This window comes from Hyperolius riggenbachi, chromosome 4 (assembly GCF_040937935.1).
Source record: "Hyperolius riggenbachi isolate aHypRig1 chromosome 4, aHypRig1.pri, whole genome shotgun sequence".
NCBI lineage: Eukaryota > Metazoa > Chordata > Amphibia > Anura > Hyperoliidae > Hyperolius > Hyperolius riggenbachi.
Genome location: NC_090649.1, coordinates 140093851 through 140110405, shown reverse-complemented (window position 1 = coordinate 140110405; position 16555 = coordinate 140093851). Strand labels below are relative to the sequence as shown.

Genomic DNA, 16555 nt, shown 5'->3' with positions numbered 1-16555 from the left:
TCATTGAGCCATGGACCACGCCAATTAGTTATTCAGACGGGAGTGAGGCATTTAATAAGTGGCTTTATTTACATATGTAAATTCAATGCTTGGGTAAAAAGGCGTAGATGAGCTCTCATTATAGCTGTCACCAAAATGGTAGCTGAAGGAAGAGACTGCTACTGATCTTTCTGCTCTCAGTAGTCCAATAAAGATGTATTATTTGTAGTTTAAAGAGGAGCTGTTAGGTATAGGGTCTCAGAGAAAATAAACACATATATCAGTAGCTAAAGATTGGCTGTACTTACATTACATATGCATTTCACTGTCCACGTTTGGATTTCACAGAATTTGTATATAGTATATGCAGAGATAGATGCTCCTGACAGCTCATGGCAGGCTCCATGTTTGTGAAGCCAAATGTGTCGTCATGTCCTGCCTGCTTCTGATCACAGATAAGCTCGTTCTTGAACAACACGGTGTGCAGTGAATATTAATGAGCCATGTGGCTAGGAACAATAGCTGACTCCTGCAGTGAAACTCTGCCCCGAGATTTATCAGTGTTTCGCGCTGGACTGATTAGAAGCTCCTGTACCGTCTCATTAGCAGCCGAGGGGAGGGCCCCAGAATGCTTTGCAGTTTAGCTGCGGCTTGCGTCTTTATGGGTCTATAACAGACTTTAAGATAAGCACACATCAAAGGTAACTGAAATGTTTATCTTCACTAATGGCTTTTGAGCTTCCTTCTAAACTGTTTAACACAGGAGAATAGAGGTTTAAATTAGCTTCTGCAGCCTGACAGTTACTCTTTAAGTACTTGATGAATTCCCACTGCAAATTTTCTTCAGCCAAAACTGTGGTCCATGATAGTCTCTGATAGTCTCTGAGTAGATAATACCAATCTGCCAGAACTGACAGATTTTGAACTAATCCATCTCGTAATGGGGAATTTTCAGCATAGCCTTTATTCTTTATATAGACACACCCTGAAAACTATTTATACAAAGTTGTTGGCCAGCCTCCCTGCATGTTTTCACTATTTTGTCAGTTAGATGGAACAATTCACCAATTGTTTCTGAAATGGTCCCTGCTCCTTTTATTATATAGGAATGACAACCAGACCAATGCGTGAAAGATTGGTAGAACATCGCAGATCTATCAAAAAGGGTGAGGGAGCTTTAAGAATGATTAATCATGTTAGAGAAGTCCATGACGCTGATGCTAATGTCCTTAAAATGGTTGGCCTTGAAGTGGTAAGAACCCCCCGACGTGGGGGAGATAAGAAAAGACTACTCTCACAAAGAGAATCCTTACTAATCTCTAGGACTGATGCTCTGGGCCCTTCTGGATTTAACGATAAAAATGAATTTGCTGTTTTTCTAGAAAATTATTGATCTCCTTCACCTCCTTCTGGATATATGGGTCACCCCTTCTTGGTGTTCTTCGTTTTATCTCTTTCAACGTTTCCATAATATTTTCCTTTCCATCTTTGTATTTACAGTCTGCTGTATATTTCTGAATGTATTGCTTAATTATGTACCTTTGCCTCTAATTACAGCCTATGCTCCAGTCGTACTGGTTCGCTCCCTCACCTCCTGTGACGTAATCCTTGACTCCTTTATTGCCAAAACCGGGTGCTCTGTGTTAGGGCAAGCGGGTATGTGGGCATTTCCGTAACCACGGAACGTCTCCTAGGTAACGCACCACCGCGAGATGACGCGCGGTGTGTGCGCCTTGAGACATTGAGTCCTGGATGTGACGTAGGCGTAGATGCGCTCCACTCTGGAGCGCGGACATGCTTCCGCCTGCGCTGCCGGAGGAGGAGGGGGCGTGCCGGAAGAGTGGAGGATGGCCTGGCGTCTTCTTAATGCCGGGCAGATCTACATGGCGGTGAGCTTCTCCCCGCCATGGAGCGTGTCTAGGAAAAAGCGCTTGAGAGCGCGAAACAATTGTCGACCACCTACCATCCTCTCTGTTAACATCTGCTGCTGCCCTGGAACGGTGATGTATTGCTAAGTTCCATCATCTTTTGTACTGTAATACATCTGGATTAAATTAAGCTCCAATGGTCTGGTGCCCACTGCTTTTTTTCTAATTGAATCAATGTTTCTGAAATGGGCTAGTCCAAAACCCTTGCTTGTCCAAGAGGACACGTAGTGCATGCTAGTCCAAAACCTGTAAGATTTTAACTACCTATTGCAACTGACAGCAACATAAGAGAAAAGTAATTTATAGTGTATTTAACTTTGGAAGAAACCTACTTCTTATTTGCATGTGTTTGCATGTCTTTTAAATTTTATAATTTTCATGATAGCGGTCCTTTAATTGTTGTGCAAAATTGAGTTTTTACTCAGCCACCCTTTCTACTCACGCCCCAGCACATTGCTATGTAAAGCAGTTATGTTTTGCTGCCTATTGCATTCAGCAGATGTATTGTGAAAAATATTGCTATAACCAGTCCCTAACTGCAGCTCCCCTGCACAGCTAACCACAGTCGCTGAGAGAAATAATGTCTCCACATTATGTAATATAGCAGAGTTGCCATTAAAATGTTTTGGTTTATGTATATTCTATTTCCCTCTTTGACCATTTTCTGTGCAGAGAGTTATTATGGGATTGTTGAGTTATGGGCCAACCATATAAGATTATGTGCCACATCAGGCTGCTCATTTTACATACTGTTACTCTAGTGCCTACTGTTATGAATAAATAACACTAAAATGCAGTTATAGTCATTTTCCAATAGCCGGTCGAAGTCAGAAACTGAGGCAAAATGGTTGTTTCTTACCTGTTGTACATATTTTAATGTTTGCTAGATTGACATTTCAATATGCACTACTGTAGGAGTAAAGGATGTCTTTATGGTGGGCGAAAAGAGGAAAATGAATCTGTATAGTTTATGTGTCTCATTTCTTTTTCACTTCAGATTGGGAAAGAAGGATTGAATACAGCATTGGCTCTGGAAGCATTATACTATTTCCTAACATCCGCTTGGAGACCTGCGATGGGCCAGTATCCTCAGTACGGACCAGCGTTGAACTGCAGGCCAACCATGTTGGAAAAGGGTGTGATCACGAGTCGTACTCTGACACGTCCTTGCAGAAGTTGTGTGGTAAGCCATGCCTCATTTTATAACATCATGTTTGCTAGTACTAAAGGACTCTGTATTTAGGAAATTATACAGGCTACCAAAGCTTATCTCCTGCATGTATCTCCTTAAAACATGTCTTACTCAGTCATTGACCTTAAAGTGGCCTGAAACCCAAAATAGTGGAATCCTGTGGAGTCAATTCATAAAAGGCTGTGCGGGGAAAAAATATTGTCGGGAAAATACCGCATTCGGTATTTTAGACTTCTGTGTGCTAATTCATAAAAATGTTTACACTTGTGATAGAAGTTGGGGGATTTCCTGAACTAGGCTGGTGGTAACCTGAGAAGCTGCCCGAGTTGATACATTTTCTCCGTGCAGAGACAGCGTTACAATAAGAGGCATCGCCAACTTCCCTTTAGATGTGCATTTTTTTTTAAACTGCCTCTGTTTGCCCTGAATCTGCGCTGAATCTGTCTATTAGTCTTTCTAAACAATCTACTTAATTGCCACAGCTTAGAAGAACTTCAAGAAATGTTATACATGCAGGCTTTCTGATGTAAAAAACATATAGAAACAGGTACCCAAGAGGTTAAAAAACACAGCCTGGGGTATTCTGGGAGCGTACGTTAAAAAAGGGCGTCAGGAAAAAAGGGCGCAGGGTTTTAAACGATAAGCATGAATAACGTTTAAAAAAAATTGTGCTAAATTTCGTCTAAAAATAATGTTTCATAAAGTTATAAATCATTAAATAATGTGTATGAAATCGGCAATTGTAAAAACGTGAAATGTATAATAGCGTTTTATAAAAGATTAATAAGAATTTTACTAAAGCTATACCTAACTCTACTCTCATACAGAACCCTCCCTGTACCTACCCCTAACCCCTAGACCCCCCTGGTGGTGCCTTAACCTAAGACCCCTCAGGTGGTGCCTAACCCTAAGACCCCCCAGGTGGTGCCTAACCCTAAGACCCCCCAGGTGGTGCCTAACCCTAAGACCCCCCTGGTGGTGCCTAACCCTAAGACCCCCCTGGTGGTGCCTAAACCTAAGACCCCCCTGGTGGTGCCTAAACCTAAGACCCCCCTGGTGGTGCCTAAACCCAAGACCCCCCTGTGATAAGCATTAATAACATTTGAAAAAAATATTGTGCTGTTTTTCGTTTAGGAATAAAGTTTTAAAAAAGATTGTACTGTTTTTCGTTTAAAAATAATGTTTGAAAAAGTATAAATCATTAAATAATGTGTATGAGAAGCAGTTATAAAACATTAAAAGTCTCCGGGCGCCGCTTGTAAAACGTTATTTTTCTCTGGCGCCCTTTTTTCCAGTTGGACGCCCATTAAACAATATTTATTATGGGAGTGAATGGCCGCGCCCTTTTTGTCCACTTGCCTCAGGCGCCCGAATTTACTGTTTCCATTCTGGGAAGCCTTTTTCGATCTGCTCTCACTGCTGCTGCCTGGTAGATCTGTCTCCATTAACTTTGCTGTTATCCGTACCCTTATCACCTCTTCAAAGCAGCGGTATTCTGCTTCACAACACTGCCTGCTCTAATCTTTATGAATTGACATTTAGTGACGTGTTGAGATAATCACCGCATAAGGAGGTAATTTACCTCACTACTCAGGAATTTCAGCTTTTCATGCGGTAACAGCTTTTATGAATTGACATTTTGCTAAGTGCTTGGTAAAGTCACCTGTTTTGAGCATTACCGCATGCGGGAATGCTTTATGAATTGACCCCTATGTCTCACTAGCAGTGTTGGGGTCGCAGAACAATAGCAAAACACTGCTTGTAACTATTTGGGAGCAGTCACATCAGTGGCTACAGTACCAAAATTGTGATTACTCTGGGAATGTTCTCCCACCCTTTTTTTTCTTCCTTCGCTAACGCACAGCCAGTCTCGCCAATACACCTCTCAGATCACGGCAGAATCCTGGCGGCATTGGAAGATGGGAGAAACATGATCTGATCACAGCAGTTTTCAGTGGAAAACAGCCCTTAGGCTGGTTTCACAGTGGGATGTTAAAGTCCCACTTTACAGCAGCCAGTAACGCAGCCTAACTCACAGCACTGTAAAATTAATTGTGCTGTTCACAGTGCCCAGTTGCGTTACATACAGGGCCGGATTTCTGCAAAGGCCACAAAGGCCACAGCCTAGGGCGGAAAAAATCAGAAGGATAAAAGGACGGCAGGACCTGAGAGAGATAAGAGGCTGCATGTCAAAATAAATAATTTCTCCTGCTCCGAAGCTCCCCGGCTTTGCTGCACACACAGTCAGAATTCCAGAGCTCCGTGTATTTTCCTTACTTCCTGGTGTGATGAGACAGTGCTATCTCCTGAACATACAAGCTTCAGTTTATTGCCAGGGGTGAGAGAAACATGGATCACAATGTAGACACAATTTCTGATCCAGTAAGGTAACTATTGTAACAGAATTATTTCCACTTTACAACTTTACAACTGGACTAAACAATGTATTGCTGGTCAGTCAGACTCTGTTAATGACTTGAGCCATTCCTTCTCCTCTCTCCCCCTGGATTGTAAATCTTAAACAGAAAGATAAGGGTTTTTTTTTCCTTAGAGAGATTTATGACAGCCCCTTCTAAGCTAAATCTTAACCCCTTGCTGGCTCATTTTAAAGGCAGCAGTAATGTCTGCAGTAGTATGAGAGAGACAACTTCTCTATAGTTATAATTGCAAATGTACTGTTGTATACTTTTGTATTGTTACATTCTGTTTTGTATACCAAAAGTAATAACATACACTAAAAATTAAAAAAATATATATATTTGTACCGTGTTGGCAAACAGTAAAAAAAACAACTGTGAAAGAGTCAGTACAATAAATACTATAAAATAAATACAACAGATCTGTGGTTACAGAAGAGCAGAGAGGGAGATGAACGCCGCTCTGCTACTTCATGCCTGGTACACACCATGCAATTTGCCATCAGATAGATGGGTTCGAATTGATTATTTCTGACAGGTCTAATCTGATTTCTGATCATTTTTCTAATTGACTTTGTATAAGTGATCGGACAATCTATTCAACCCATCTATCTGGTGCGTACCAGGCATTAGGGACTCACTGCTCTAACAGGAAAAACAATCATTCATCATTTTTCAGAGAGAAAACATTGATAGGTATACACAAGTCACTATAACAGGCATTTCCTCCTGCAAACAAGTGATCGTTAAGGCTCATACACACATCAGACTATAGTCTTTGGAAAATGAAACATCACAGACCAATCTTACCACCCTTCATGTAGTATGAGAGCCATACCTTCACAGTCTTTTCTATGGAGCTGAACTCCCCATCAGAAAAAAATCTTTGCAAGATGCTGAACACACAGATGCTGTACAGACACAAAAGATCAGTATCTGCAAAAGATCTGTTCCTGCCAAAGATCCGTTCCTGCAAATTGCATTCATAGTCTATGAGATCTGCAGATCATCAAACACACCTTGTTTAACTGACATTCATCTGCAGATCAGATAATCATCTGCAGATCTGAAAATCCATCCTGGTGGATCTGATCTGCAGATGAATGTCTGTTAACCACTTGCCGACCGCGCACTCATACCGCGCGTCGGCAAAGTGGCAGCAGCAGGACCAGCGACGCAGTTCCGCGTCGCCGGCTGCAAGCTAATTAATCAGGAAGCAGCCGCTTGCGCGAGCCGCTGCTTCCTGTCAATTCACGGCGGGGGGCTCCGTGAATAGCCTGCGGGCCGCAGATCGCGGCTCGCAGGCTAAATGTAAACACAAGCGGAAATAATCTGCTTTGTTTACATTTGTACAACGCTGCTAACAGTAGTAGCGTTGTACCAGATCAGCGATCCCCGGCCAATCAGCGGCCGGGGATCGCTGTCACATGACAGGCAGGAGCCTGTTAGAGGCTGCACATGATAGATTCGTTCCTGTGCAGCCTCTGATCTCCGGGGAAGGAAGGTAGGAGAGGGAGGGGGGAATGTCGCCGCGGAGGGGGGCTTTGAGGTGCCCCCCCTGCAAACCTCACGCAGGCAGTAGCGATCAGACCCCCCCTGCACATCATCCCCATAGGGGGGAAAAAAGGGGGGCGATCTGATCGCTCTGCCTGCTACCTGATCTGTGCTGGGGGCTGCAGAGCCCACCCAGCACAGATCACAGAATACAGCGCTGGTCCTTAAGGGGGGGTAAAGCGTGGGTCCTCAAGTGGTTAAACAAGGTGTGTATGATGATCTGCAGATATCATAGACTATGAATGCATTTTGCAGGAACGGATCTTTTGCAGGAACAGATCTTTTGCAGATACTGATCTTTTGAATGTGTACAGCATCTTTGTGTGCAGCATCTTGCAAAGATTTCTGTCTGATGGGGAGTTCAGCTCCATAGAATAGACTGTGTAGGTATGGCTCTCATACTACATGGAAGGGGGTAAAATTGGTCTGTGATCTTTCATTTTCCAAAGACTATGGTCTGATGTGTGTATGTGGCCAAAGACTATGGTCTGATGTGTGTATGAGCCTTTAGTCAGGATGTTGGATAGAATGATATTAAGTGAAGGTGCATACACACATCAGACCATAGTCTTTGAAAAATGAAAGATCACAGACCAATTTAACAACTTCCATGTAGTATGAGAGCCATACCTACACAGTCTATTCTATTGAGCTGATCTCCCCATCAGATAGAAATCTTTGCAAGATGCTGAACACAAAGATGCTGTACACATTCAAAAGATCAATATCTGCAAAAGATCTGTTCCTGCAAAAGATCCGTTCCTGCAAAATGCATTCATAGTCTCTGAGATCTGCAGATCATCATACACACCTTATTTAACAGACATTCATCTGCAGATCAGACAATCATCTGCAGATCTGAAGATCCATCCTGGTGGATCTGATCTGCAGATGAATGTTTGTTAAACAAGGTGTGTATGAGGATCTGCAGATATCTTAGACTATGAATGCATTTTGCAGGAACGGATCTTTAGCAGGAACAGATCTTTTGCAGATATTGATCTTTTGAATGTGTACAGCATCTTTGTGTTCAGCATCTTGCAAAGATTTCTATCTGATGGGGAGATCAGCTCAATAGAATAGACTGTGTAGAGTATGGCTCTCATTCTACATGGAAGGGGGTAAAATTGGTCTGTGATCTTTCATTTTCCAAAGACTATGGTCTGGTGTGTGTGTGTGTGTGTGTGTGTGTGTGTGTGTGTGTGTGTGTGTGTGTGTGTGTGTGTGTGTGTGTGTGTGTGTGTGTGTGTGTGTGTGTGTGTGTGTGTGTGTGTGTGTGTGTGTGTGTGTGTGTGTGTGTGTGTGTGTGTGTGTGTTTTGGAAGGGGGGGGGGCGGTTGGTGGTACCGGGCCTAGGGCACTAGGAAGTCCAAATCCGGCCCTGGTTACATAGTAACGCAGCACGTTTAAACAAAGTGCACTACAGAGACTCATGGTAGGACTGTAGTGTTCATTTGATCCGGATCTTTTTTGTAAGTCGAATCATCCGGATCATCACAATGAAAGATTCGGTTCACAGTGGATGTCTGTCTGGAAGAAACAGGAACATACAGAATGTACAGTGCAGGGAAAGTCCTGTCCTGCTAGTCATTTCACCCAGTCTGCTTCCCTAGTAAAATGATTTAAATGATTAGGTTCAAAGATCCGGATCTTTTCAATGATCCGATTCCAATGATCCGAATCCTTAAAAAGATCCGGACTTCCTATCACTAATCTGGAGCGGCTGCTTTGAGAGCTGCATAATGCAGCTCAATCTGACGCCCAACTTCAACACCACCATATGTTGCGTTAGGGGCACGTTATGCGACCATAACGTCCCCTAAAACGCAACGTCTTGGTGTGAAAGTAGCCTTAAAGAGGAGCTGTTAGGTATAAGGTCTCAGAGAAAAAAAAACACATATATCAGTAGCTAAATATTGGCTGTACTTACATTACATATACATTTCTCTGTCCACGTTTGGATTTCACAGAATTTTTATATAGTATTTGCAGAGAATGATGCTCCTGACAGCTCATGGCAGGTTCCATGTTTGTCTGTCTTCTATGAAGCCAATTGTGATGTCATATCCTCCCTGCTTCCTGATGATTCCACTCACAAAAAAGATCGTAATGGACAACACTACTGTGCAGTGAATATTAATTAGCCATGTGGCTAGGAACAATAGCGGACTCATGCAGTATACTCTAACGGAACATATGCCCTGTGATTTTTCAGTGCTGGCTGCTGTTACAAGCTGCTGTAACATGAGCCTGTAACGTCTCACTGAGAAAGCAGCCTTAGGCCGTGATAGGGAAATGAAGGGGGATGACCCAAGGTACTGCAGTAGGGAGAAGAGGCAGCCCCAGAATGCTTTGCAGTATCTGTTATTCGGCCTGCGTCCTCCTTAGGAGCTTGGGAATAAAGAGCCTTGCTGTTCAGCACACATCATAGTAAGAGAGATTTTTAACTTCAGTATTGCCTTTTTGGCTTCCTTCTAAACTGTTTAACACAGGAGAATAGAGGTTTAAATTAGCTTTTGCAGCCTGACAGTAACTCTTTAAAGAGACTCTGTAACAAAATTTTCATCCTTATTTCTTCTATCCTATAAGTTCCTATGCCTGTTCTAATGTCGTCTGGCTTACTGCAGCCTTTCCTACTTGCACAGTGACTGTGTTATCGTTGTTATATGATCTAATCTTCTCTCCTCTGTCGGCTCTGTCGGGCTGAGGCAGTCAGACTGGAATGTGCAGGGCTGCTTGTGATAGGATAGAAGCTATACACACCCTCTCCAGGCCCTCTGCAGGCTCTGTATGACTCACACACTCTGCTTATGTGAGCCTATCACAAGCTGCTTAGTTTGTTTGTAAACACTGCCTAAAACTGGCAATTACAAGGCAGGTTTGCAGCAGTGAGTGGCAGAAACAGCACAGAGGGGCCCAGGAGAACATAATGAATAGAATGGTATGCTTTTTGTTGTAAGAATTTTAGAGTACAGATTCTCTTTAATGTTAAAACAGACCTGAACTCAGAACATCCTCTCTGCTCTAAAAGATACGCTACAGCATAATAACCTGTAAAGAAAATATTTCTTTGTTACAGCTGATACAAATCCTAAAATAAATCTGCACTGTTTCCACTTCCTGCTTTCATGGAAGCAGACATATTGTTAACATCATGCGCTTTCAAATGAGCTAATCTGTCTTATCTGCCATGGCAGTCATGTGACATGGGGAGAGATATGATTACAATGTGTGATAGTCACAGATGAGGGGGAATTAGACAGGCTAAACTCTCTAAATACATGCAGGGTGCATTTCTCTGTGTTTTCATTCTGTCCTGTGCAAGAGTTAAGGTAACTTTAAAGCGATACTGTAGGGGGGTCGGGAGAAAATGAGTTGAACTTACCCAGGGCTTCTAATGGTCCCCCGCAGACATCCTGTGCCCGCGCAGCCACTCACCGATGCTCCGGCCCCGCCTCCAGTTCACTTCTGGAATTTCTGACTTTAACCTCCCTGCCGTTATAAAAAATTGCTGCGCACGGCTGGGAGGGTGTTTTTTGGCATTTTTTTTTTTTTTTAGCATGTAGCTAGCCTAGCGCTAGCTACATGCTTCCCCCCCTCCCTGTGGCGTCCCCCCGAATGCGCCGATCGCCGCTGGCGCATTTACCCATCCGGAAATCCCGTTCTGAACGGGATTTCCAGGAGGGCTTTCCCCATCGCCATGGCGACGGGCGCGATGACGTCACCGACGTCATCGACGTCGTGACGTCAGAGGGAGTCCCGAACCACCCCTCGACGCTGCCTGGCACTGATTGGCCAGGCAGCGCACGGGTCTCGGGGGGGGGCACCCTCTGATGCGGCGGGCTGCGGCGAATCGGCGCGGAGCGGCGGCAATCGTAAGTTACACGCAGCTAGCAAAGTGCTAGCTGCGTGTAACAAAAAAAAAATTATGCAAATCGGCCCAGCAGGGCCTGAGGAATCCTCCGCGGCAGGTTACCCCGAGCTGAGCTCGGGATAACCGGCAGGGAGGTTAAAGTCAGAAAACCACTGCGCCTGCATTGCCGTGTCCTTGCTCCCGCTGATGGCACCCGGAGCATACTGCGCAGACCAAAGACCATACTGGACTTGTGCAATACACTCCTGGTGACATCAGCGGGAGCGAGGATGCAGCTGCGCAGGCACAGTGGTTTTCAGACTTTAAAGTCTGAAATTCCAGAAGTGAACTGGAGGCGGGGCCAGAGCATCGGTGAGTGGCTGCGTGGGTACAGGATGTCTGCGGCGGGCCATTAGAAGCCCTGGGTAAGTTCAACTCATTTTTCCCCGACCCCCCTACAGTATTCCTTTAACTTGGGGTGCTAGTTTGTTACATGGTGTTCTGGGTAGGGGACCACTTTCACATTGGTTACGTCCTCTGCCTATATTTCCTTGCTGTTTTTGGGAAAGATTGATCATATTTTGCAGGTAAATTCACGCCACTATTCTCTGATAAGACCGGACATGTTCTCTGTCTAAATTTATCAGAACAGACAGGATTTCCATTTAAATTACATTCTTCTTCAATTATGGTTTTATTTGTTGAGGAAGGTGCGAAATCTAGATTGGATCAGGCAGATTTCCTGTAAAAGGTGGCCCATAATGTCATAAATATCTGAACACTTTCCAACAAGGACATAATTGAGACTCAAAGTGACAACTTTCTGATGTCTGCTGGCAGATCATTGTTCGCCAACAAGCTGCACGAGTTCCGTTGCACAATTTTATTTTTTTTACATACAGGTGTAATTCAAACCATCTACATAAATGTTTAATAGCTCTGAACTCTAGGGAAACATAAAAAGCAAGCATTCAATATAGTGTTGTATTCACTGAGGAAAATAACATTAAATATATTTATAGATGCCAAGGCTGTCCAGACATTTTGCATGGAGGATGCTTTTTGTGATTCTAGTCACTTAGGTTGGCTGTCAAGGTCTGCTTTTGTAGATTTGCTCCCATTTTTAAAGCAACTTGTTTATTCCTCATGACTATATCAGAAATACTTTGGTTTCTATCATGCTACAGGAGACAGTCAGAGTCCACTTCCATGTTCCAAACTACAGTCTATGAGCAGCACCATATTGCAGAGATATGTCACACGTGTATTTAATGAAAACAAAAGTAATGGCGAGTAGAGATGTAGCGAACGGTTCCCGGCGAACTTCGGTGGTTCGCGTTCCCTGCACCAGGCGAACTTTTGCGGAAGTTCGATTCGCCCCATAATGCACTATGAGGGTCAGCTTTGACCCTCTGCATCACAGTCAGCAGGCACATTGTAGCCATTCAGGCTACACTAAGCCCTGGAGCCCCACCCCCCCCCCCCCCCCCTTATATAAGGCAGCCTCCGGCGGCCATTACAGTCACTCGTCTGCCTGCTATTAGACAGACTAGGGCGAGCTGCTGCAGATTGTTCTCCTAAGGACAGATTAGTTAGGTTCTTGGCTGCTTAGCTTGCTCCTGGCTGATTATCATTGCTTTTATAGCACCCCTCAACATCTCTTTTCAGAGCTCATCCTGTACTTTTTTGTTTTTTTCCTGTGTGTCAAACTGACACTTTTGTTGCATGCACAGCCTTACTAATTCATAGTGTGTGTGCCACTGCCAGCAGCCCAGCACATTCAGTGACTACCTGTGTGTGTGACAGGGAGCTGCACATTGTACTACCCACCCAGTACTGCATATACTCCGTACCTGTTGTGTTTACTTAACCCACCTCATCACTGCATATACCTAGCTTTGTGTTGAGTGAACCCAGCTCACTGCATCTAACTACCTGTTGTGTTCAGTGAACCCAGCTCACTGCATCTAACTACCTGTTGTGTTGAGTGAACCCAGCTCACTGCATCTAACTACCTTTATTGTTCAGTGAACCCACCTCACTGCATCTAACTACCTGTTGTGTTGAGTGAACCCAGCTCACTGCATCTAACTACCTTTACTGTTCAGTGAACCCACCTCACTGCATCTAACTACCTGTTGTGTTGAGTGAACCCACCTCACTGCATCTAACTACCATTATTGTTCAGTGAACCCACCTCACTGCATTTAACTACCTGTTGTGTTCAGTGAACCCAGCTCACTGCATCTAACTACCTTTAATGTTCAGTTAACCCACCTCACTGCATATAACTACCTGTTATGTTGAGTGAACCCAGTTCACTGCATATTCCTAGCATCCCCCCGAGATGGACAAAATGGACAAACCAGGTAGAGGAAGAGGTAGAGGCAGACCCAGAGGAAGGCCACCAGGCACCGGCAGGTCTGTGCGAGGTGGTGTTGCTGTTATTTTGTGCGGACCTGGCCCAAAATACAGTGCTCAGAAGAAGGCACATGCCATCACTTCCCAAAATTGTGAGGACGTGGTTGAGTATTTAACACAGAACACCTCATCTCCCGCAGCCAGTGCCACCAGCGCTAGTACAAGCACCACATCCGCTGCATTTGACACTTCGCAGTAGTTATTTGGTGGTGGTGGTGAAATCCCTGATTTACAGCCACTACTGCAACAACAAGAAGAAGGCGCAGGTACACCACCTCATACGTCTGAGTTAGGTGGCGATAGTATGGACGTAACATGTGAGGAGGGAGATGATGAACCACCTGAAGTTGGTGCAGTTGAGGAGGTGTCTGAGGAAAGCGAAGCTGGGCAGGAGGATTATGATGACGATTATACGGATGCCACGTATGTTCCCAGTAGAGGAGATGACCAGGGGGACAGTTCCGAGGGGGAGTCAGAGAGGAGTAGGAGGAGACGACTCCATGATAGAAGCAGAGGGAGCTTATCCTCAGAAACAGCTGGTGGCAGTGTCCGGCGCCATGTATCGCTAGCTATGGACAGCCAGCCAACATGCCCTTTAACGTCAGCTGCTGATGCCACCGTAGCGCCAAACACCCCTGGGGGGCTCAGCGGTTTGGAAATTTTTTAACATGTGTGTCTCAGATCAGAGCAAAGCCATCTGTTCTCTCTGCCAGCAAAAATTGAGCCATGGAAAGGCCAACTCTCACGTAGGGACAAGTGCCTTACGAAGGCACCTGGAGAAAAGGCACAAACAGCTATGGCAAGAACACCTGAGGAAAAACAGCACCTAAAAGACAAGCCACCCTACTTCTCCTCTTACTCCTTCAGGTGCATCGTCTTCATCCGCTTTCTCCCTTGCACCTTCACAGCCACCCTCCTCCACACCACCTCTTCCCTTGAGCGGTTCCTTCTCCTCTGCCCACAGCAGTACCCAGCTGTCCGTGAAGGAAGTATTTGAGCGTAAGAAGCAAATGTCTGCCAGTCACCCTCTTGCCCGGCGTCTGACAGCTGGCGTGGCGGAACTATTAGCTCGCCAGCTATTACCATACAAGCTGGTGGAGTCAGAGGCTTTCCGTAAGTTTGTGGCCATTGCTACACCACAGTGGAAGATACCAGGCTGCAATTATTTTTCACAAAACGCCATACCCAAACTGTACCGTGCAGTTGAGAGGCAAGTGGTGTCATCTATTGCGAAGAGCGTTGGGTCAAGAGTCCAGCTGACCACGGATGCCTGGTCTGCCAAGCACGGGCAGGGCCGCTACACTACGTACACAGCCCATTAGGTCAACCTGGTGACCGATGGCAGCAAGCAGGGAGTATGTGGCTGCGCAGCGGACCGACTTGTCACACCTCCATGGCTTGCAGGCAGGCTTCCAGCCACCTCCTCTCCGCCTGCTACCACCTCTTCTCTGTCATCATCCTCCTCCTCCTCCTTGGCTGGTGCCGCGATCTCCTCTCCAGCTACACAGCCCCCGCACCCCAGGGCCTATGCTGCATGTCAGGTACGACGGTGTCACGCAGTGTTAGACATGTCTTGCCTCAAAGCGGAGAGTCACACTGGAGCAGCTCTCCTGACTGCTCTTAACAAACAGGTGGAGCAATGGCTGACCCCGCACAAGCTTGAGATCGGCAACGTGGTGTGTGACAACCGCAGCAATCTAATTTCCGCGTTTAATTTGGGAAAGCTGACACATGTACCCTGCATGGCACATGTGCTGAATCTGGTCATGCAAAGATTTGTGTCCAAGTACCCAGGCTTAGAGGACGTCCTGAAGCAGGCCAGGAAGTTGTGTGGGCATTTCAGGCGGTCTTACACAGCCATGGCACGCTCTGCGGACATTCAGCGTAGAAACAACTTGCCGGTGAGACGCCTGATTTGCGATAGCCCGACTCGCTGGAATTCCACCCTGCTCATGTTCTCTCGCCTGCTAGACCAGGAGAAAGCCGTCACCCAGTACCTGTATCATTACAGTACAAAGACACAATCTGGGAAGATGGGGATGTTGTGGCCCAACAATTGGACACTGATGCAAAATGCATGCAGGGTCATGGATCCCTTTGAGGAGGTGACCGAACTGGTGAGTCGCGCTGAGGGTACCATCAGCGACTTGATCCCCTATGCCTACTTCCTGGAGCGTGCCGTGCATAGAGTGGTGGATACAGCTGCGGAGGAGCGTGAACGAGAACAGTTACGGCAGCTGGAGTCGTGGGAGCGATTTACATCCAAACCCGATGTTTCCACAACACCTTCGGCAGCACAGAGGGGGGAGGAGAAGGAGGAAGAAGAGGAGTCGTGAGGGGAAGGAGAGGAGTCAGACTCTGATGATGATGATGAGGAAGGTGTTTCTGTGGAGAAGGAAAAGGCGGCGAAAGAAGAACAACCGCGGCAGCCGTCACAGGGGGCTTCTGCTGCTCCAAGTTCCCGTGGTATTGTTCGTGGCTGGGGGGAGGAAGAGGAGTTGCGTCCCGTCACTGAGGAAGAGCAAGAGGAGATGGAGAGTATGTCTGCATCCAGATTTGTGCAGATGGCCTCTTTCATGTTGTCCAGCCTGTTGAGGGGCCCCCGTATCAAAAAACTCAAGGCGAATGACCTGTTCTGGGTGGCCACGCTACTAGACCCTCGGTACAGGCACAAAGTGGCGGACCTGTTACCAACTTAACACAAGGCGGAAAGGATGCAGCACTTGCAGAACAAGCTGTCGATGATGCTTTACAATGCGTTTAAGGGTGATGTGGCTGCACAACGCAATCAAGATACCACTGGCAGTAACCCTCCTCCTCCCAAGTCCATGCAGGCAAGGACAGGACGCTCCAGCGATCTCAGGGTGATGTCGGACATGCGGACATTATTTAGTCCAACTCCTCGCCATAGCCCTTCTGGATCCACCCTCCACCAACGCCTGGACTGGCAGGTAGCCGACTACCTGGCCTTGAGCGTGGATGTAGACACTGCGAGCAGGGATGCTCAAATTCGGCTTTGGGAGATATCCGGATTTTTGCTATCCGGATATCTCCCAGTAATGCTGTGCGGGCTGGGCGTGGGGGTCAAGCTTACCTCTCTGACGTCTTCTTCGGTCGTCCCTCAGCGCCTCCCACGATGCGCTCCAAGCGGCGGTCACCTGATTACAAACACTTCCTCCTTCCGGGTTGAAGGAGGAAGTGTTTGTAATCAC

At 46.0% G+C, this 16555-nt stretch overlaps 1 protein-coding gene across 1 annotated transcript in view; it reads left to right on the top strand.

The window, feature by feature from the left end:
* The window catches only part of CLSTN2 (calsyntenin 2), a 1262395-nt gene that overhangs the window by 969322 nt on the left and 276518 nt on the right, over positions 1-16555 (top strand). Inside the window, exon 6 of the mRNA XM_068280737.1 lies at positions 2905-3090. Coding sequence (XP_068136838.1) covers positions 2905-3090 — 186 coding nt within the window. The remainder of the gene's footprint in view (positions 1-2904; positions 3091-16555) is intronic.